This window comes from Falco cherrug, chromosome 5 (genome assembly GCF_023634085.1).
Source record: "Falco cherrug isolate bFalChe1 chromosome 5, bFalChe1.pri, whole genome shotgun sequence".
NCBI lineage: Eukaryota > Metazoa > Chordata > Aves > Falconiformes > Falconidae > Falco > Falco cherrug.
Genome location: NC_073701.1, coordinates 77,193,798 through 77,214,767, shown reverse-complemented (window position 1 = coordinate 77,214,767; position 20,970 = coordinate 77,193,798). Strand labels below are relative to the sequence as shown.

At 44.0% G+C, this 20,970-nt stretch overlaps 1 protein-coding gene and 1 long non-coding RNA gene across 3 annotated transcripts in view; one reads left to right on the top strand and one right to left on the bottom strand.

Moving 5' to 3' along the window:
* Positions 1-2,239: 2,239 nt before the first annotated feature.
* Positions 2,240-3,659, bottom strand: LOC129736284 (uncharacterized). Its single transcript, XR_008732649.1, has 2 exons — positions 3,516-3,659; positions 2,240-2,917 (listed from the first exon to the last, which is right to left on the bottom strand). It is a non-coding gene; the product is annotated as an uncharacterized LOC129736284 (long non-coding RNA).
* Positions 3,660-4,063: 404 nt separating this feature from the next.
* The window catches only part of NAMPT (nicotinamide phosphoribosyltransferase), a 31,630-nt gene continuing 14,723 nt past the window's right edge, over positions 4,064-20,970 (top strand). Inside the window, exons 1-4 of one of the 2 annotated variants that reach the window (XM_055711389.1) lie at positions 4,064-4,237; positions 15,501-15,657; positions 16,959-17,062; positions 20,424-20,552. In XM_055711389.1, coding sequence (XP_055567364.1) covers positions 4,178-4,237; positions 15,501-15,657; positions 16,959-17,062; positions 20,424-20,552 — 450 coding nt within the window. In that variant the 5' untranslated portion in view covers positions 4,064-4,177. The remainder of the gene's footprint in view (positions 4,238-15,500; positions 15,658-16,958; positions 17,063-20,423; positions 20,553-20,970) is intronic. The other variant, XM_055711390.1, reaches the window with a different exon arrangement.

Here is a 20,970-nt window from a genome sequence, read left to right as displayed (position 1 = left end):
ATGTTGTTGGATGGGAAGCTTTAGGAAGGATGAAAGGAGATTTAGGAGACTTAGACTTGAATAAAAGTCTACAGGCTCCACTCTGTTTTCCTCCTGGCTCCACAGTGAAGAATTGTATGCACCAAGGTGGAGAGTGACAGATGCCTGATGAACTCCAGCAACACCAGCCTGGCTGTCAGGCACCGAGGGACTTGTTGCCAATCACTGTAAGCTTAAAGCCCAACATAAGCACTAGTTGCACCAAACCTAAAGCACAAGGGAGTACAGCTAAAATACTGCTCTTTTGCCAGCATATTTGAACAGAAAAATAACAGCATGAAGAGATAATGTTGACATTTAATCTGTCAATATGCCTTGGAATGATCATACAGATACAGGGAGCACAGGGGATTGGTTCGGGCTCCGAATTAACAACCAAAAGAACCAGAAAGACTTTAGGAGTGGAAATTCACACTCTGTGCGTAACCACGTTCAGTTACATAGATCTTCTGTGCAACTGTGACAGGACTCTCATGGCTAGATGAAATAAAGTTTTGCAACAGTGATCAAAGAACGGATATAACGTAATATTGATCTTAATTTGGTTGTCCTTGTATACCTCCTAAGACATCAACCTGAGGATATATTTGCAGGATAGCTTTCCCCCATACACAGCAGCAGGCTACACTATAGACTTCATATACATAAAATGCTGACTGGAGAGTTCTGCTATGCACAATATCACTTATTTATCAGAAATCCCTGGGAAACAAAACGTGTCCCTGGATTAATATGAATTTATTAAAGCTACCGTTAAGAGATTTGTTTGTTAAAAATATCTGAATGAGTAAAAATCTCTCATCTCTAAAAATCTCTCTCATGCCAAAGGAAAATGTTAGAAGGCAATTATTGAAGAACCCCAACATTATCAGCAGGCCAAATGGTATCAGAAACAATTTAGCTGAACTTGTATTTAAACTGAAGAACATGATTTCTTGGTGTGGTTCCATGTGAAAAGAGAAGCCAAGCCCCACATCCATTACAAATCCTGATTTCAATAAGCCAGATGAACAGTTCAAAGTCACTTTCACAGATAATAGATGACAAATGCAGCACAGGAACTGAGTTATTTGAGATTCCTAGGTTTATTTCTCTTCTACCATTTTAACTATACTCACACCATCTACTGCTGCAAGAGTTGTATTTAATTTTGTCCCAACTTAAAATATGTTCTTTTCACCAGCAAACTGTGATTTAATACAGTTCTGTTTAGCATAATACCATTTTCTATTAATACTCCAGTGTCCTAACTTTACAATATTTCATTACAGATACAGCTTTAGATATGTTCATATGAGCTAAATTAAACCATTATTCAAGTTCTGGCACGTCTTAAGATACAAGAAAGAGCCAGCAGGAGGAGGAGGAAGATGCTGACAAAAATTCTGTCTCAGCAAACCATCATCAATTATTCTACTGAAGGCCTGAAGATATATCTGGATAATTCTGTAGCAAGAAATGTCATTTTTTTGAAAAACCAACAAGCCCTGTAGTATTTCCCTGACTTTTCTAACTTCTTGCAACAGTTAAGATAAAAGACTGATCTGATCAAATTTATTTATTTTTTTCTTTTTACTAATCTGCCTTATATTAAAATAGACTTTCCAAGCAAAAAATAAGATTCAACCTTTGCAGCAGAGAAATTTCTCCATGAAAAACACACAAATAAATGATGTGGTAAGTGGGAAAATTCTGATGTAAATGACATCACAGAAGAAAGTTTTGGGACCAAACAAGGGAGATTTATATATCATTTCAAATTATCCCATAATCATATTGTCGCATTAATAGGACACACCACAAAAGGAATCCTTGGAAGGAATTAAGGAGAAGTCAAGCCCAGAGAACTTCAGAAAAATCATTTTATGTTTAAGGAGGATATGGGAAAAGGTAGAGCAGCTTTCTAGACTAGCAAGTAAATAGCACTTTAAGTTAAGTTTTGCTAAGGGAAGAAAGCAGACTGGGTTGACTATGCAGCAAGAAAAGAAAAAGAGGTAAGAAGGGAAAGAGCTATAGAAAGCCCTGAGAAAGAAAACTGAGAATTCAACTTTTTTTTTTTTTTTTTTTTTTCCTGTAATGGGGAATTAATGGTAAGAACATAACTTGGTGACAAGGAGCAGAGTTAGTTGCAAGTTCACAGTGGATAACAGCAATAACAGCTGTCACGGTTTACCTTTTTAAAAAAAAAACCAACAGCAAATAACTTTAATACTTAGAAGTTGTAATTAAATAAAAGACCTGGAACTTCTCTCACATTAAATGGCATAAAGTAAGAGCACGCTGAAGTCAACAGGGGCACACAAGGGTGACTGAAAGAAGCTGCACTGAAAACAGTGCAATTATGGATCTGCCAGGACTGACATACAATCAAGTCCAAAATATCTGGATCCCCATTCCTGATCTTACTCTGTGCAATTTTCTTGGATTGTCACGTTTCTATGAAAACCTAACTGGTGAAAGCCATCTTTTCCGAATCATCCTAATGAAGTTTTCAGTTATACGCTTTTGGGTTTGGATTTGTATGTCATCAAACATCAACCTAAGTGTTGATTTGCGAATGGTTTTACGGAAAAGGCCAATTATGGAGCTTCTTTCTAACGTAGCACCAATCGGTAGTGTTGTTAATATTTCATGTTCTTTTTCTATATATCTACTTAGTACAAACTAAGCAGCCCATCTTCCTGTCACGGACGAGCCACTATTACACCCGAAGCCCCGTTTGCCACGCGCTCCCTCCAAGCGCAGCACTCCGCCGTCACAGGATCACATGTAACTCAAACACCTCCAGCATTTACACCACCAGACTTCAGCGACGGTGGCCACAAGGAAAGCTGTCGGAAGGCGTACGTCTCTTTGTACGTCGTCTACTGGACAGCACCTGCTCCAAAGAGGGTATAAGTCAGTGAAGCAGCATCGTGTTCTCGCAGGCGGCCGGGGGTGCCGGGACCAGGCCCGCAGGCCGGCGCTCCGGGGACAGCGGCAGGCCCGGCCGGGCAGCGCCTGGCTGCGCGGGCACACCGCGCTCCCTCCACTCAGCAGCTCCAGCCCCGCTCCGGGCGCTCTCGGCCTTCCCCGTCTTCCCAGTCCTGTCGCTCCCGCCTCTTCCCCCCAGCGTATGCACCCGTCTCCCGGCCCCTCCTCACCGCGGCGCCCGCGGGCCCAGACCCCGCCGGCAGCCGGCCTCGCCCGGGGCCCTGCCCGCCTCACTCTCGGGGGGGGGGGGGGGGGGGCGGCCGCTAAACCCCCTCTCCCGGGCTCCGTCCCGCCTAGCGGGGGCCCTGCACCCCACGGCACAGGCGAGGCCAGGCCGCCGGGCGGCCGCCCTGCCCTCGCTTCAGCGTTCGGTCGCCTGCGGCTGCCGGCACCCTCCCCCGCGGGAGACAGCTGCGGCGAGCCCCAGGCCGAGGCAGCCCGGTGCGGCTCTGCGCCCCTCACAGTCCGGGAGAGCGGGGAGGCGGGCGGGGAGGCGGCCCTACCTCCCGGCTGCCGTGCCCCCGGCACCGCGGTGGCCCGGGGCACGGCACCTCGGGGCACGCCCGCCCAGGACCGGCCCCCCGCGGAAGCCGAAGCCGCCGCCCACCCTTTCCCGTAACCTCCGCCCGCAGGCGCTGGCCGCGGAGAATCGAAACCGAACCCCCCCTCGCCCCCGGCAGCTGCCCCCTCCCCGCCCGTTCTGCCGAGCACGCCGCCGCGCTGCTGGCCAATAGCGACAGAGCGCGCACCGCCCGCGCAGTGACGTCACCGGGACGGCCCCGCCCCTCCTGCCCTCCGCCCGGAATCCAATGAAAGCGAACGTGCGGCACGGGGCATCTTCCCGCCCCCCCAACGTCACAGCCAACTCCTCCCTTCCCCTGCACCGACCGGGCGGCGGGCCCAATCAGAGCCTGCCTGGCGCTCTGGCCCCGCCCATCCGGGCAGTGACCTCACGGCCCCTCCTTCGACGGCGGAGACGTGCGGCCAATCAGCGGGGCGGGCGGCCGCGCGAGCCCCGCCCCCCAGGCGTAATCCCCTTGTCCCCGCCTCGCCACCGTCTCCCCTTTCTCCTCTCTCCCCCCGCACCGAACGCCTGGCGGCGGCGGGTGGCGGCGTAGCCTAGTCCTGTCCGTGCTGGCGGCGGCGCCTCCTGGGGCTGGGCGACATGGAGTGCGCTGCGGCGGGGACCGAGTTCAACATCCTCCTCGCTACCGACTCCTACAAGGTGGGCGCGGGCACGGCGGCCGGGAGGGGGTCACCTCTGTGGGCGCCCCTGCACTGCCGCACCGGACCCGCCGGGCCTGGCGCCGAGGCTTCTCCATCCTCGGGGCGCCGGGCCAGGCCGGCCCCGTCGCCACCGCTCCCTCCCCCTGCCCGCCTGGCCGGCCCTGGGAGGGCCCCCCCCGCCCCCCCCCCCCGCCTGAGGGGGTGCTCTGCCTCGGGGCGGCGCGAAGGGGCACCGCGGAGGGAGGCCTGGCCGGGTGCTGCCCTCGCTGCCCCGCGCCGCCGAGGGGGCGGCCGGGCCCGCTGCCCTCCTCCCTCCTCCCCGCGGGGTGCCCGGGTTCGCTGGCGGTTGGGGAGAACAGAAAGTGAAAGTGGGCAGGGGGTGCGCCGCCGTCCCACCGCCCTGCCGGCGCGGCGCGGGGCCGCCATGGCGAGCACGCTGAGGGCGGGGGGGGGGGGGGGGGGGGGGCCGCCGCCGAGCATCGTCTGCTGCCCGCCGGGGAGGGGAGCGGGCGCGCTCGCCGCCTCGGCGGCAGCCGGCGAAACTGTAACTCGCTTCTTTTTTTTTTCTGGTGGTTTTTTTTGGTTTTTCTCGCGTTTCGCTTCTCCCTGGGGGGAGAAAGGGTGCTGGTGGCTGGGTGCCCGCCGGTTAGTGCCCGGCTGCGATACAGGCCGCTTCCAGGACCCGGCTGCCTGACCCGGCGCGCCGGTAGCCCGCTGCTTGGGTCCCGCTCCTTGCGGTGCCGGGTGTGCCGGGCAGGGCGATCCGGCAGAGCCAGGGCATCGTAGTCCTTCGACGACCGCCCTCTTCCGTGAAATCACTTAAGAATCGGGGTGCTTGGCGCCGCGGCCAGGTACAGTCGCGCTGTCCGCCCCCCGACCCAGCGGCCCCCGCCGTGCCCCGCAGCCGGGTGTGCGGGGTGCCCCGGGCACGCCCGCCGCTGCGCAGCCTTGCGGTACCGTGAGCGCCCGCTTCCCGGGCAGCGGGCAGAGCCGGCGAGGGGTCCCCGACCCTGGTGGGACAGATGTGTCTCCTAGACTGAAAAACTTTCTTCCTTCCGGAGCTGCCCTGCGGTGTCAGAGAGGTTGGTGCCCTGAACAAACCACAGCGACGGACCCGATTGTCGTTATGCAGCGTGTATTATGTTACAGCTCTCTGACCACTCGCGTGGGTTTCAGCAGGGAGGGTACTTCTAGATAAGGAGTCGAAAAAAGCAAATACGATGTTGTGGCCGGGTCTCCTTACTGTCTAACTACCAAAATACCGGCCTCGGTACATGCTCCAGCTGCTGACTTGTGCTGTACACCTTTCCTGGCTCCTCCCGCTGTGATGTTGTTATTGTACGATGTTACAGGGTGCTTTTTTGGTAAAGAAATCCTTAACGTTTATTGTTGCTGTTTGTGGGAATGTGTGTTGGAAGACTGGAAGATGCTGTTAAATCTTAGAGTGGCTCAGGCGAAGCATCTGAGTGCTGCTGTTGAGGGCTAACGAAACTGCTTTCAGTAAGGGCTTAATCTAGCTGCAGTGATGTTTAAGAACTATGTTTAAGTGTTCGTTATCAAACCTGTTCGAATCTGGAAGATCCACTTTTCTTCTATGGCTGAGACTAATCACATTAAATACTGTAGGCCTGGCTTGAAACGGTGTCTTATTTTAAATCTAATTTGCACACTACTTCTAAATTCACGGGATTGTGCTCTAGGGTTAGTGGTAGTGAGCAGCACTGGAGTGACAGGTGACCAGTTTGCTTCTGTTTTGTAGATTATTCCAGGAGTGGTAGAAATCTTAAAAGGCCCAAGTTTTCTGTTTCTCTTCCAGCTTAAATCTGAAATTGGGTGAGGTTTTCTGTGGCAGCTAGGAGCATTTTGTGTTGTATTAAAAACAGTTGGGATTGTCTGTTTTGCTTTGTTAGGACTGCTCAAATTGTTTCTCTTCCTGTATGCTTTTTTCCAAATCTTAGGAACTTCAGACTCTTTGAAAAATGCTGAAACAAGTAGCTTCTTTTATCCTGTTAGGTAACATAAGCAAACATCGCTTATCTTCTCCTTTGGATGATACTCTCGTTTTCTAATCAATGAAACACTGAAAAAGTTCTGGTATCTCAGGGTCATATCTGTCAGAACTCATTAGTTTGAGTTAGCTCCAGTGTCCTAGTTCACAGTTGCTACAGTTGGAAATTTGGGTAGAGAGAAAACTGGTTGCTGGTTTAGTGCCTATAAAAACTCAGAAACAAAGTAGTTTGGTAGGCAAAGATTTGTCTGTTGACAGTTAACCCTGCCTCCCATTCCTCTAAACATTTTCCTGTCTGTGTGTACATCACAGGACATTTCCTCTTAAGTCATAGAAGATTATCAAATTCTTGCTTTCAAACTCTTACAAGCTGTTCCTGAAAAACAACTGGGTGTCATGCTAATTTCTAGCATACCGGATATTTTTAGATAGGAATAGTTCCCGTCAGGTGAATTTCAGAGACTTGCTACACCCTGGACCTAAGCACTGAGCTGCCGTTAAGAACTGGGGCTTAGTGAATTGTACAAATGCTCCAGGATTTTGAGGCCAGGCTTCAAATTGTGCAGTTTATCTCTAACCCCCCATAACAAGATAAACATTTTGACATCAGTTAGGTTTTTTTCTTCCGGTGTACTTTGATGCATATGCTTAAGCTTCTCCAAATCCCCTACCAGTGTAATTCCTTCTGTGTGCTGGATGTTATATGCCATCCCCTCAGACTCTGGGCATAGGCATATGGTATGGGGTGTGTGTATCTTGCTGGTAAATAATAGCAGTCTTTAGTTCTTTGGATCATCAGACTTTGAAGAGATTCATCAGAGCGGCGTTAGCTGGGGAAGCTCTTTGTGTGGATGTCCAGTGTAGCAATAACACTTCTAATAGTAAAGTCTTCTGCTGGTGACTCAGTATTGCTGAAAAAGGGAAGCACTTGTGGTCAGAACTGTTGTTGGTAGAAAGCTGCAAGTGAGGGGGATCAGCAGGCTCCTTGAAGCTCACTGTTCATGCTGCGTGATGTCTTACTCTCGTGTCTATACCAAGAAGTCCCTGCAGTCTTGCCCCTCTGTGACAGCGAGGGTGCTGTTTGCTTGAGAAGTGCAGTGAGTGAGGGCGTCTGCCCTTCAGTTCCTCACTCGTGTGATGTTGTTGACACACCACCTCTGCATTGTCTTTCTGTTCGATTCCCAACGCTCTGTTTACCCATATTTGTTTATTTCTACGCAGGCAAGAAATCCTCCAGGGTATGTGTAGTCTGAAGCTGTACTGAGAGGATCAGCTTAGCAGAGCTGTGGTGCCGTTCAGTCGGAAGATACCAGTGACTGGCGTATACCAGCCCTGGGTGGATGGGCCATGAGCTGCAGGCGTGAAAGGGCTATCCAGATGAGAACTGAACCTTGTTCGCTGCAGTGATGATAGCTTATTTTGCTTTTACCAGTGAGGTGTATTGCTGTTGCTTAGAATGTTTCGTAATTAACCTGATAGTCATAATAAGCTGTCATGCAATTACCCCATAGGAGGACCTGAACTGTAAATGAGATCTGCTTCAGAATTCAGTTCTTTCCGGACCCTTCAAGGAAGCCTGAAAGATACATTTTAACGCTCAATGCCTTACGTGTTGAATTTTATGTATTTGTCACTTTGAATTCTTTTATTTCACATGGATGTAGGAGAGCACTTCTGAAACACTTCATGTGAGTGTGTGTTAATTCCAGGCTCTGGCAGCCTGTATATTCTTTATTTAGAAGGCTAGAGGTATGCAAAGAAGAGACATGAGTACTCTTTAGCTTATTGATTTTGAGTAGTACATAATGACTACAAAATACTCCTTTCAGTAGCCCATATATGTGTGTATATTTATTTTTTTAATTAAAGTCTTGTGATTGAGGGGTTGAATGTGTTCTCTTACCTTCTGTAATTCTGTCAGTGGAAAAGCATTGGAAACTTACGCTTCAGCACTCCTCATAAGAAGCAGTCTGCGCTCCATCTAGGTTCATTATCTTCCAAGTCTTGATTTGCAGTCACACAGTCCTGTGACAAACCCCCAGTCATCGTTGTTCTAAGGGAACACTGCAACTGTACAGAATTCAGCCAGTTTTTAAATTAATAGAAAGTAACCCCTCCCAGAATCATTGCAGCTCTCACTGCTCAAAAGATAAATGTTTTTCTTTTTTCATTAAGGAACAGGAAACTTGTAGCAGTATGTGAAGTGGTACGGCTGACTGTTCACAAATGTGTAAGCAGTAAACATAAGGCATTTTGTCATCTTTATTACGATAATTTTGGATGCAAAACCATGCTGGTTTTGACTGGGGTGGAGTTAATTTTCTCCATAGTAGCTAGTACGGGGCTGTGCTCTGGATTTGTGCTGGAGACAGTGTGATAACACAGGGATGTTTTCGTTGCTGCTGAACAGCGCTTGCACAGAGCCAAGGGCTTTTCTGCCCCTCACCCCACCCCAGCAGCGAGTGGGCTGGGGGGGGCACAAGGAGCTGGGAGGGGACACAGCCAGGACAGCTGGCCCCAACTGACCAAGGGGATAGCCCAGACCATATGACATCATGCCCAGCATACAAACCTGGGGGAAGGAGGAGCTGGAAGGCAATATTCAGAGTGATGGCGTTTGTCAGCCCAAGTCACCGTTTGGTGTGATGGAGCCCTCAGTGCCTGGAGGTGGCTGAGCCTGCCTGCACGTGGGAAGTGGTGAGTGAGTTCCCTGCTTTGCTTGTGTGCACGGCTTTTGCTTTACCTGTTAAACTGTCTTTATCTCAACCCACGAGTTTTCTCACTTTTCCCCTTCCAGTTCTGTCCCCCATCCCACAGGGAGAGTGGTGAGTGAAGGCTGTGTGGGGCTTAGTTGCCAGCTGGAGTTAAACCATAAGAAAAACACACCAGAATTTTTAGTGGTAAAGAAACCTGCCATAAAGTGTTACCTTGTGTTTTTCTGAGTAATTTAGAATACATTCAGTTCTGGTGCATATACATGACCTTGTTTTTTTAATGAGTGTGGATGTGGTCGCTTACAGCATCTCTGCTGATAATGTGCAGCTTCCATAGGAATTCAGTTGCATGCATGTACTTTCCTTAGTTTAGTACTGACTGAGCTCTTAACTTTTCTTTCCTCATCCCTGGTCCTCTTATTTTTCAGTACACATACAAGAGATGACGGTTGAACTGGAATACAGAGACATTAAAAGTGGTACAGGATTAACCTTCAGTCATAACCTGCATTAGCTTATCCCTGTCATCTCATAAGATCAGATACCTCCTGATATTCCCACTTTAGTTCTCAAACATTATCTTAATCTGTATTTGCTTCACTTCACACAGAAACACACACCCTTTTTAATAAGGGGGTCTGGATTCTTTCTGAGGCTACTTTTGTAATTTGAAGCTCATGTATAACCAAAATAGTAAGGTTATACTTGTCTCTTATTTTTTTACTTACTTCAAGTGTCTTGCACTTTACCTGCTATTGTTGGATGCCCTTTTTGTGGAATTATTAAAAGATTGATTCTTCTGATGTTTCCTCTTCCGTTCAAATAAGCTTATAATTTTACCACGCTGACTTCTGGTTTGGTTTTCATTTCCACGTTTGTTTGTGTTGAGTATTCCTTTTGTGATTGCTTTGAAAGCTACAACAGCATCCTTGTTGAATATAACTGCTAGTCACAGTCGTGGTTGGTTGTTTTCCTGAAGGGGGTCAGCACTACCTTATAACTGCTGTCAGTTATGTCTCATCCCAGTGAGGCGTATCTGATAAGGCATTCCCTTTGTTCCCAAGTACCGGTTCACCTCCTCGCTGTTGTTAACGATGTTGTTTTCCGTATAGGTTGTTGGCAGCCTTTGCTTGTAATCGCTCCATTGGCTAAACCTCGTAAAGGTTTAGGTAAAGCAGTGTTTCAATGACCTCTTTCCACAATGTTTTAAAATAATCATGGGGATCTTAGAGGTGATTTGCAGCATTCTCCCCGGTGTAAATGCCAGAAGCACCACTGTGGTAAAATAAGCTAAATTGTACGTGGGGGTGAGGATCTCTTCCAGCACCAGCGAGCCATTCTGACACTGCACCCCACAGCCAAGGCTCTCATTTTCGCTTGTCACATCAACTAGGCTGCGGTCAATTCTCACCTATGCTGGAAAGGCTGTAGCTCACTTCAGTGTACAGGCAGGCTCGTAGGACAGTGACTGACCCATACCTGGGCCCAGTGACTTGCTGCAGACCTGAAGTGCTCTTGCTGAGTGGCCCAGCTATGAGCTTCCAGGGATATGCTGCTTCTGGCCTGTCTTCCACCTGTCCCTCTGATTCTTCATGTTTGTGAAGTACCATGGGTTCAGTAGCTGGGTTCTGTACATGGGTTGCATAAAGATTTTTCAGAATGGCTCCAGAAAGTTCAAATTCTGTCACAGTTGAACTGTTAACATCGTATCAACTGTAGGCAAGATCCTGCTGCCTAAACACTTGGGGACTGCTTTTCTTCACCATAGGCAGGGCTTGGAAGCATCTTTCTGGTGGTTCATGTTAGCACCCATCTGAGCCAGGTGAGCCCCAGGAATAAATCACTGACGGAGAATTTGGCCATGCCTGACCTCTCTACTCATGTCGGACTTGCTTTTCTCATGTTTTCAAGTGGTTGAGTTATATAGACTCAGTCTTTCAAAGGAACTTAATTGCAGTTTCTTGTCCAACGGTGCTTGTAGATTAGAAGATTATTTGGCTTTTATGCCAAAGGTTTTCTTATCTAGCCTATAAAAATACAGCCTTTACCTTAGTCATTCCTGTTTTGTGATGAATACCTGTTAAATCCTTTTTCTTAGAATTTAACTGTTAATGTTTGGGGTGGTTTTTGGGTTGGTTGATCTAAATGCAACTTGTGCTTCATGGTTTTCCTGTTTTCCTCAAATGGCTGGCTTGGTTTTAGTTAAGGAGATGTAGTTGTTGTGGAAGTGTTCTTTGTTCAGATATACCCTTATTTGGATTAAATTTAATAAGAAGATATCACAACTGGAATAAAAGTGCTCTATTTCAGTCATAGTACATAACCTTGTTGCAGGTGGTTGTTCCAAGGCTGTTTGTCATACTTTTTGTAGACAAAACCTAAACCACAGCCTTTGAACTGACTATCAAAAAGCATTTGAAGATATTTTGGGGTTTTGTTTTCTTGTAAGGGTCTCTTAATCCCAGTAGGGTCTTTGGGGTTTTGTTTTTGGTTTTTTGTTGGGTTTTGTTTTTACCCCTACTGACTTTATAGTCACTCCTGCCTACCAAGAGCTTGTCTGCACATGTCCTGCATCTGTCATCCCCTAACAGAAAGTACAAATTTATCAATACTCTCTTGATCTGTAAAACATAAAATACACTTCAAATATTTTACATTGTCACTGGTTGTTCCTTCTCTTCTTTAGAATACAGAAAGATGAAAACTTCATCTGACAACAAGGAAAGTCCAGGCATTTTTTGAAGCATCATTTTCATTGTCCAAGTGCCTTGTAGTTGTTGTGTTGGGTTTTTGTTTGTTTTTTTTTTTTTAATTTGGTTGATTTGTTGTCCCTGGCATTCTTTGTGAACTGCTCCTGCTCCCTAGAGTTTGATCCTTTTTCAGACTGTTTTAACCACCAGGCATTTCACTACATGCCAGACCTCCCAGCCATCACTGTGGTGGATGGGTATTATTTCCCCGTGTCATAGTAGTCCAGAACTGCCAGCTAACGGTCAGAGCTGCTGTGATGTTTTGCAGGCAGATGCTCCTGACAGGTACAGTGCCCTCCCTGACAGCTTGAAAGCAAAACAGACAGTCAGATAAGTGAACAGGGGACGCCATGTCGTGGGCTTAACTTTTCACATACCTATACAGCATGCCTGTAGTAAGCCATGCTTAGCAAGTGTGGTGTCTTTAAATAGTGAGTTGTCTGCAAGAAGCCTTGTGGACACCCAAGGCGTGTTTCAGCTTTATAGATAAAACTAATAGTGTTGAGGAATGTCAAAAGAAGCACAAGTTATTTAAAATTGCAGTTGTAAAGTTTGCTTAGATCTAAATATCTTAATTGCCAGGGATGTGTATTTTTCACTGTTTAAATAGATTCTAATGTGTGAAGAATATAATTGAATCTTACACCTATAACTGTTGTAAAAGTAGTTCATGGGCTCTTTCAAGTACTTGAAGCAATTTAATTGATAAAATGACATTTTTACCATGCACAGAATTTTTATTTAGATTTGAGTCCCTAGAAATAACTGTGCTCTGGACATTAGCTGGTATGTATTTTCAGGTTAATATCTAATCTAATGTCAGAAAAATTAGCTAAACCTGTAATTTCATGTTTGAGGAAACCTGAGTGCGTTTTTTGGTAGGTAATCTGGAGGAGCAGTTTCCCCAGGTATGCTACATAAAGAATAAATCTGGTTGTTAGCATTCCAGCCTGATTTCAGCCCTCCAATTCTGATTTGCAGCCAGAGCACAGTGTGTTGTGATCATACTTCAAAGTAGAGCCAGAATGGGAGGTCCCTAAAAACCTTTGTATTTAAACACCTTAGGAAACGGTGGCACCAACTCAGTGTGTGCACTGCACACCTTCAGCTAATTTGGGTCTGTAACCCATTTGACAGAGAGAAGCTTTTAGCTGGAGGAGATGCTATGAACTGCAAAAGTAAAAAAAAAAAAAAATAATTAAAAGATAGTAGCTGAAGATCAAGCAAATTTTCATCATAACATAGGTGTTGGCTTGAGCAACCTGCCCATACTTAGTAAGCTGGATGATTAATTTTTTTAAAGAAATCTGAGTGGGCAGTCTCATGCAGATGTAGTTTTCTTTGTTTTGCTTGAACTGTTGTAGTAGAACAGTGTTACAGTAGTTTGCTCTGGAGCTTCTCTCAGGGAATTCAGATACCAGTTTGGGGAATTGTTCTTGGGCCACCTGCTACATGTACTGGAAGCTGGTGGGCTCTGCGAGCATTTACTCTGAAATCATGGAGCTGGAGCATGCCAGTAGGATGAAGAACAAAAACAAAAGTTGAACAGAGTTCCCGGGCGATACAATCACATCACAAAGATTCACCAACTTAAAGTCCAGTCCCAGTCACAAAACACAGCAAAATTTTTTCATCTAGTTGTTGTAACGGACTGAAGTGGCAAGCGTGCAAAGCGAGGAGTTTCTACTCACCATGCCCCATGGTGAATGGACCTGCTCGTGATCTGTTCCATGCTCTTTTTCTTGGAGTCCATTTAATGCAATTTTTTTGTAAGGGTGTTGGGGGGGTGGGGGGGTGGCATCCTTATTGCCCTTAGAAAGACATGTCAGCCAGCGTATTTTTGACTGCTCCAAGGTAAGGGTGGAGGAGGTTGTGTGGGGGTGTGTTTTGGTTTTGTTTCTTTGGTTTCCTTTAAAAACACTATGATATCCTGAGGAGAGTTTTCTGTGAGCTGGCAGTATGGTTTACTTTTTTGGAAGCTCTGTGTAGAACTAGGAAAGGACATGTTGTAATTTGTGGAGTGAGAAATTTAATAGCTAGAACTAGATCTAAAAGCCAGGTTTTGTCTTTGGGACTAACATTGCTACTGTTCAGCGTTTGGCGTGCAAGTGCCGGTGGAATCGGAACAGGAAAGGTGTGTGCTGTGTGAAGTAAAGGCAGAAAACCTGCAATGACAAGCTTGGGTTTTGTTTGATTGGCCTTGAAAACTTGATGCTGTTAAAGACGATGGAAAGATCTGCAAATTTACCTTTTTGTTATTTGAAGGTTTTCTTGCAGCATTGGAAACACAAGCGTAGCAGCGTTGTGCTGGTATAGGAGAAGGAAAAAATTCACTTGAGCAGTCTAGTTTGTTGACCAAACTGAGGGAAATACTAGGGATAAATGGTATCTGAGAGGAAAAAGAAAACTGTATTTTTAAAACACTTTAATATACAGTTTTAGCAATATAGGTATGGGAAAACCTTCAGATCTTTTATTTTGAATGTGTCAGGGATACATTTAAAAAAACAGGATGACAAGGAAGAAATGGTAAAACTGTTTTCTAATTCCTCGTGATATCACAAATAAAATATTTAAGGTGATTTGGAGTAAGAAGTAACAGCAAAAGACTTATATGTTAGAGCATGACTGCCTTGTAAATATGGGGGTTTGCAAAAAATTCAGACGTGACTTTTACACCTTTTTGGGTTTTGTTCTGATGTATGATGGCACTTTACTTGGCTGTAGGAAGAGTTTTCCATTATGAAACATACAGACTTGTTCACAGACTTTTCATCATAATTTAAGAAAACTTTTCATAGCTTCACCTTTGGGAATGCCTTAAGCTGATTTATGTATCTTGTAATTTAAATATCGGTAGTCTGAAGTTAATGTCATTGTGTAATCTTTTTGTTTAATATGGAATTACGGACTTTGCATGGAGTTTGCCTTTTACACATTAGGAGATAAAATCTTGCAGGTTTAAGTTGTTAATATTTAGAGTGTACTTGCTTCAAATGATGCATTACTCTAAGTTTCTGGGTAGACTGACTATCAGTAGCTTAAAAAAAAGCTGCTATGGTTGAATCCAGCATAACACTGTATGTAGTCCATGCTTACAGGCTGCAACTTTTCTGCTTCCTTCACACTGATCGTGAACTTCCCTAAGGATTGGGAGAAGACCTCTGCCTAGCAAACTTACAAAACCAGTAATGCTGTTAAGCTGGTTTTGATGTAACCAGGGCTTGAGAAGCCCACTGTGCTCACAGTGAACGAGACGCCTGGGTAAAGGCCATTGCCAATGCCTCCTGGAGTCTGGATGGCTTTTATTTAAACTATGTTAATATGGCCTTCAAAACTTGAATCGAATACAAGCAGGTACTTCCACTTTGGTAGTGGCAGGCGATTTTGTGCTTCCCGTAGCTGTTTGATTTGGCCAAAGCGCGGGAGAGCAAAAACTGACCCGGCGTGTTGGTGCTCAGGGCTGCTCCTAAAATCCTGCCCAGTGGCTTTCCTGGTTAATGAAAGTGAAGTCATCAGGGGAGTGGAAGAGCTGACCGTGAAGATTACTCCAAGGGGAAAATGTTGACACAGAAGGAAAAATAAGATAAGGAAGAGAGTCTTTTGAACTGCAAATTGAAGGTGGCTGGAAAAGGAGAAATCCCCTAAGTATTGTCTAGAATGTGAATGGGATAAATAATAATAATCCAGAAGAACTGTGGGTTACTCTAAGCTGTAACGTACAAACATGATTTCTCTTGTGCTTTCTAGTGATGTCTTGAGCTCTTACTGAAGTTTTTCTTAATGTAGGTTACACACTACAAGCAATATCCACCTAACACAAGCAAAGTATATTCCTACTTTGAATGTCGTGAAAAGAAGACTGAAAATTCCAAATTAAGGAAAGTGAAATATGAAGAAACTGTTTTTTATGGTTTGCAGTACATTCTGAACAAATACTTAAAAGGTAACTGTCTCAAATTCCAGTAAAACTTTACCTGTAAATAAATACCATAGTATTTCTCAAGCCTGGAGTGTCGTAGTTGAAACAACTCTAGGTTATCTTCATACAGTGTAGGTGGTGACACGCATAAGACCTTATTTATTTGATTCTTAAAATGAGATGCCCACCCTCGTAAAATGATATTGACTGTTTAATTCAGATACCTCTCTACTATGTTATTTATGCCAACGGTTTATTAAAAATCAAGAGGTGTTTATATCCCAACTTCAGTGGGCTAAAATGAATGGAAATCGAGCAAGACTGTGCATACAATCACAAGAAGATCAGAGATTCAAGGGAAAATACATTTTGTGTTTTGAATTTAAATTTTAGTCTGTATTTACTGGCTTATTTACTGTGTAAACTAGTAACGGTTTTAATTTCCCCTAAATTTTGGTTGCCACTCAGCTTAGATCATGGAATATGGCAGCTATGTGTGAAAGTGTTTTCAACATTGACAACTTCAAGAGTAACATCTGAAAATTCCTTGGTGCCATTTAATGTGGTGTTTGCTTTTTTGCATTATGTGCAAATATCACCTGTTCTGGCCTAAATGCGAGTTGCCTTCTGCCAAGCTTTAGAAGGAAAGCTTTAGTCATAGGGCTTTCATAGCTTTGTCTTGATCCAGAATCTGTAAATCTCTGCCAGTTTTGCCAAAGATTGGAATTCCACTATAATCAAAACACTGGATAATCTTGTTTCTTTTCTCTTTAGCAATCTGAAGATTGTTCTCTAATGTTGATTTCCAGTAGATGCTTGATCCTACAGCAGTAGCAATGCTTATTCAAATAACGTGGTTACTCTTGTCAGTTCCTATCGCAAAGTGGTCAAACAAAGACTGGTTGTAAGGCTTCTCCACGGGAATTCTCCCTGGAGCAGCGTAGCTTAACCCTTGTGCTAGTGTGGCTATGTCTTGTTGCATGTGCCAGCTTGCACAGTCATCACATTCCTCTGGGAAAAGCACTGCTAATAAAACTCTTGACAGGTTGTTGTCTGTCATAAAAAAGTAATAATCTCAAATTGTTCCTGAGTCACCCGCAAACCACAAGTGTATTTTGTCCTGGTGGTTTTCCTGAGCATCTTAATCTATATAATAAATGAAAGTAAAATTTGGTTTTCACATAGCTGGTATACTGCATTTGACATGTTTTCCATCTTTTTGTGGGAGGCAAAGACTTTTCTGTGTCTGAACCTTTTTGTTATTTATTTTATAATTTGATGACTATCTTAAGTTTCTAAGCTTTCACCTGTTTTTGAAACCACAGGTAAAGTGGTGACCAAAGAGAAAATCAAGGAAGCCAAAGAAGTATATAGGGAGCATTTTCAAGATGATGTCTTCAACGAAAAGGGATGGAACTATATTCTGGAGGTAAGAATTTATGAAAACAGTATGAGATCATAATGAAGGATTTATGAATCAACTGTAGAATAAATAGAGCAGTCTCTCCTTTTAACTGTGATAGTAAAGACTGGATAAATTTAGCTTTTTATGTTTAGTGTACAGGGAGTAGCAGCTGTCAAAGAATAATCATATAATTGTAATTCCGTAGAGAAAAGTAATTTTCATCCTTTCAGATGCCAAATACGGCTTTGCAGGTAATAAGGATTTATGGCTGTCGTCAGCCAGCTAGTCTTAAGTGGGGGCTTGGTGGCAAGTCTCCGTATGTAATATAGTGCTTAGTGGTTGCTTGCATCATTTACATTGCTTTCTGTAACTAATCATAACCATTTTTATTCTAATGCAGAAAGCCGTACAACCTCTTGCATGTGTAAATAGTTCCAGAAAATACATGTTTTGTTAAATTCCTAAATTTTTCAGAGATACTCAAATTGAACTTTGTTATGAAATACAAGGCTTGAGCACTTCTGACACACAAATACTTCCAAATTAAGTCTTTCCACAATTATCCTCTTTCCCTTTTGTTTAAAAAGGTGTCAGTCTTCAGGTAATTGCAAACATCTTTTCTCGAGAAAAGCAGCAGATTCAGACTAGTAGCATTCATCAGAGCTGTTCTAATCTCGGCAGATTAATTAAATGCTAAGTTTCATTGTGGGTTCTAGTGAATGGATATTTTTGGCATTTGAAAACACAGGTTTTAGTTCTTTGCATTTATTTTTCCCTGGATACCCTGACTGTATGCATTTTATGGTGGCATCTGTCTATGCGTGTCATCGTGCAACCAGGGTGGACCATAGGGTGTGCAAGAGAAAAGTGACTTTCAGTTAAATGTTGCAAATGGCAGCAAGGTAAATAAAGCTGCTATTTACTAAGAGAGTGAGAGGTGTCTAGAGGACTTGCATCTATTTCAAATAAGTACAGATGTGAATTCAATCCATATTTGTCTTCAAGCTACATTATGCTTTGTGAACTGCTCTCATCTGTGTTTAAAGTAATCTTGATCCCTCTTTGGCTAAACTGAATTAATACACTTCTAATGCTGCATGTCTGTCCATGCTGAGTTTTAATGTGGTTTAACTAATTCCGTTCAACTTTTGGTTTAGTGAAGGGAAGCCTTCATCCATACCCCCAGTATACACTGTTTATTCCCTTGTCGGATTTTCTTGGTAAAATCGTGCATATGTAGAAACAAACACAGCTTCCACTTCTTGATCTTAGGTGCTGATGGCTCTCAAACTGGAGGTGTATGTACCCTTTGGGTCTCTGTATGCCCTTATATACCCTGCTTCTGCTCACTGAATTCCTGCATATATTTACATACCTACCACTGCTCGCTCTCTGGCTCTGTTACCTAATGTGTAGTGTTAGGTAAAGTGGAGGGAGCAGTAGCTGTATGAATGAAGTGCAAAAATGAATTTGAAAAGTACATGCATGAATTTGTACTGAGAGTAAATGAATGAGTAAATACTGATAGGGTGAAGGGGTGGAAGAAAGAAACAGACAGCCTGGAGAATGAGGGGGTCGTGTAGAGGCTGGAAGTTGGCAGAAATTGATGATGAGTGATAGAGATGTAAGCCCTAAATGATACAAGTTGACTTTACCTAAAAATTTCGAAAAGGGCTATAATACAGTGCTGTGCATGACCATACTGCTTTTTTTTCTGTGGATAAAATCAACACCTATGGCAACTTTGAAATCTGTTTTGTTTTTTCACTTAACTATACTTTTGTCTTTGTTGTATCATTAATAAATTATTTTGAGCCTTTTTGAGGGCTTCATTGGCATTTGTTAATCCAGAGCTGACATCTCCAAGTCTGCTGACTAAACCCTGTGTGGTATATAAACACAGTTTGCTTCAGTATATCACCCTTTCAAAGAAACTTTTAAACCATAGTGTAGAAGAGACTTCTAACATGTCTTGAGCGCTGGAGAATATTTTGACGCTGCTTATGAATCTGTGTAATATCTCTGAATTAATGCAATTTTTGTTGCCTTTAAAGGATATCTTATGAGAAGTTTCCTGACAAAAAAAAATTAATACACCAAACATTTTGAGTATTATCAGTTTAGCTTGCAAAGTTCTAAAGTTCTTTCAGCAAGTTATAATTAGTCTTTTAGAGTTGCTGTTTGCAACTTACTTTTTCAAAAGGCATATTTCACACAATATTTAGTCCTTCAGGGGTGAAAGACTGACTTTGACAAAAGAACGATGCTTCAAGATGAGTTTTCATGATAAATGAGTAGTTGATATGACAAAATACTCTCTAAAATAGTTATTAAATGGATCCTGGCCTAATAAACTAACAAAGCACACATCTATACTAAGCAAAACTAGGGGTTTTGTTGAAGGCCTAGTGTCCTGGTTTTGGCCTCGGCAGAGTTAATTTTCTTCCTAGTACCTAATGCAGTGTTGTGTTTTGGGCTTAATATGAAAATAATGTTGATAACACACTGATGTTTTTGGTTGTTGCTAAGCAGTGCTTACACTAAGTCAGGGGCTTTTCAGCTTCTCAGGCCCTGCCAGCAGAAGGCTGGGGGGGCCCAAGGAGCTGGGAGGGGACAGGACTGGCACAGCTGACCCCAGCTGACCAAAGGGATAGCCCAGACCACATGTCATGCCAGTATATAAACTGGGGAGAAAGCCGGCCAGGAGGCACTGCTCAGGAGCTGCCTAGGCATCCGTTTGCAACGGTGGTGGTTGGCAATGGCATTGTGTGTTACTTGTTTTGTATATTCTAATTCTTTTTATATCATTATTATTATTGTTCCTTTCCAGTCCTATTAAAGAGTCTTCATCTCAACCCACGAGTTTTCTCTCTTTTACTCTTCCAGTCCTCTCCCCCATCTCGCTGGGCAGGGGGCAGTGAGCGAGCAGCTGCATGGGGCTTAGTTGCCGGCTGGGGTTAAACCATGGCACTTAGATAATACAGCTAAACTTTTTTCAGCTTACTCCATGTGAAAGTGCTGAAGAAAACTGAGTTGCAAATATTTCTTGTTCTGCAGGTAGAACTTGTGGCTTTTTATACAATATTTAAGCCTTCCTGACTCAGTTTGCAGAAGGAATACAACTGATAACCATCATTTGGTTTGATAAAAGAGACTATTTTTTAAGTTACAGGATTTTCCTCCTTTTTTGATAGATGCAGATTTTGTTTGTTTACTTGGGCTTGTGGGTGTGCAAACAAACAAAATTATTTTTAAGGTTAAAAAATGAAGAAAACAAAAGCTTTATTGATAAACTTGTAGCCTGACTTTTATCCGTTGCAGTCAAATAAAAGAGGTAGGTCCTAATCTTTCCTGTTGTCTAACAACATGACTATTTCTTACACAGAAGTACGATGGCCATCTTCCTATAGAAATAAAGGCTGTTCCTGAGGGCTCTGTAATTCCCAGAGGAAATGTTCTTTTCACAGTAGAAAACACAGATCCAGAGTGCTACTGGCTCACAAATTGGATTGAGGTCAGTTTTGAAAGTTAACATGTTTTTTCTAAGTAAATATTAATGCACTTAAAGGCTGAATCCTTTATTGGTTTAAGGGGAATCTGGCAGCTTTAATTTTCGCCTTTAAGTAAGCCTGGGTTCTGTTTTTAGTGCTTTTACATAGACCTTTCCCCCCTAGCTGGCAAGAGACTGTAGTAACTTTACAGGAAATGCACAACAGTACTTTCATCCACAAGGAAAGGAGGATGAGGAACAGGGCGTTGTGTGTCTTGTAGCTCAGGAGCTGTAACTCCTGAGGTGGCAAATATCTGGCCTACCTTATAAAGGTGTTATAAAGGCTAATTACTTCAGCCCTAAAGCAAACTGTTGAAGGCATCGGTACTTTCTGAGTGGGCGGTGAAAATAAATAGATCTTTTTGTGCCTGGTTAAATGCCA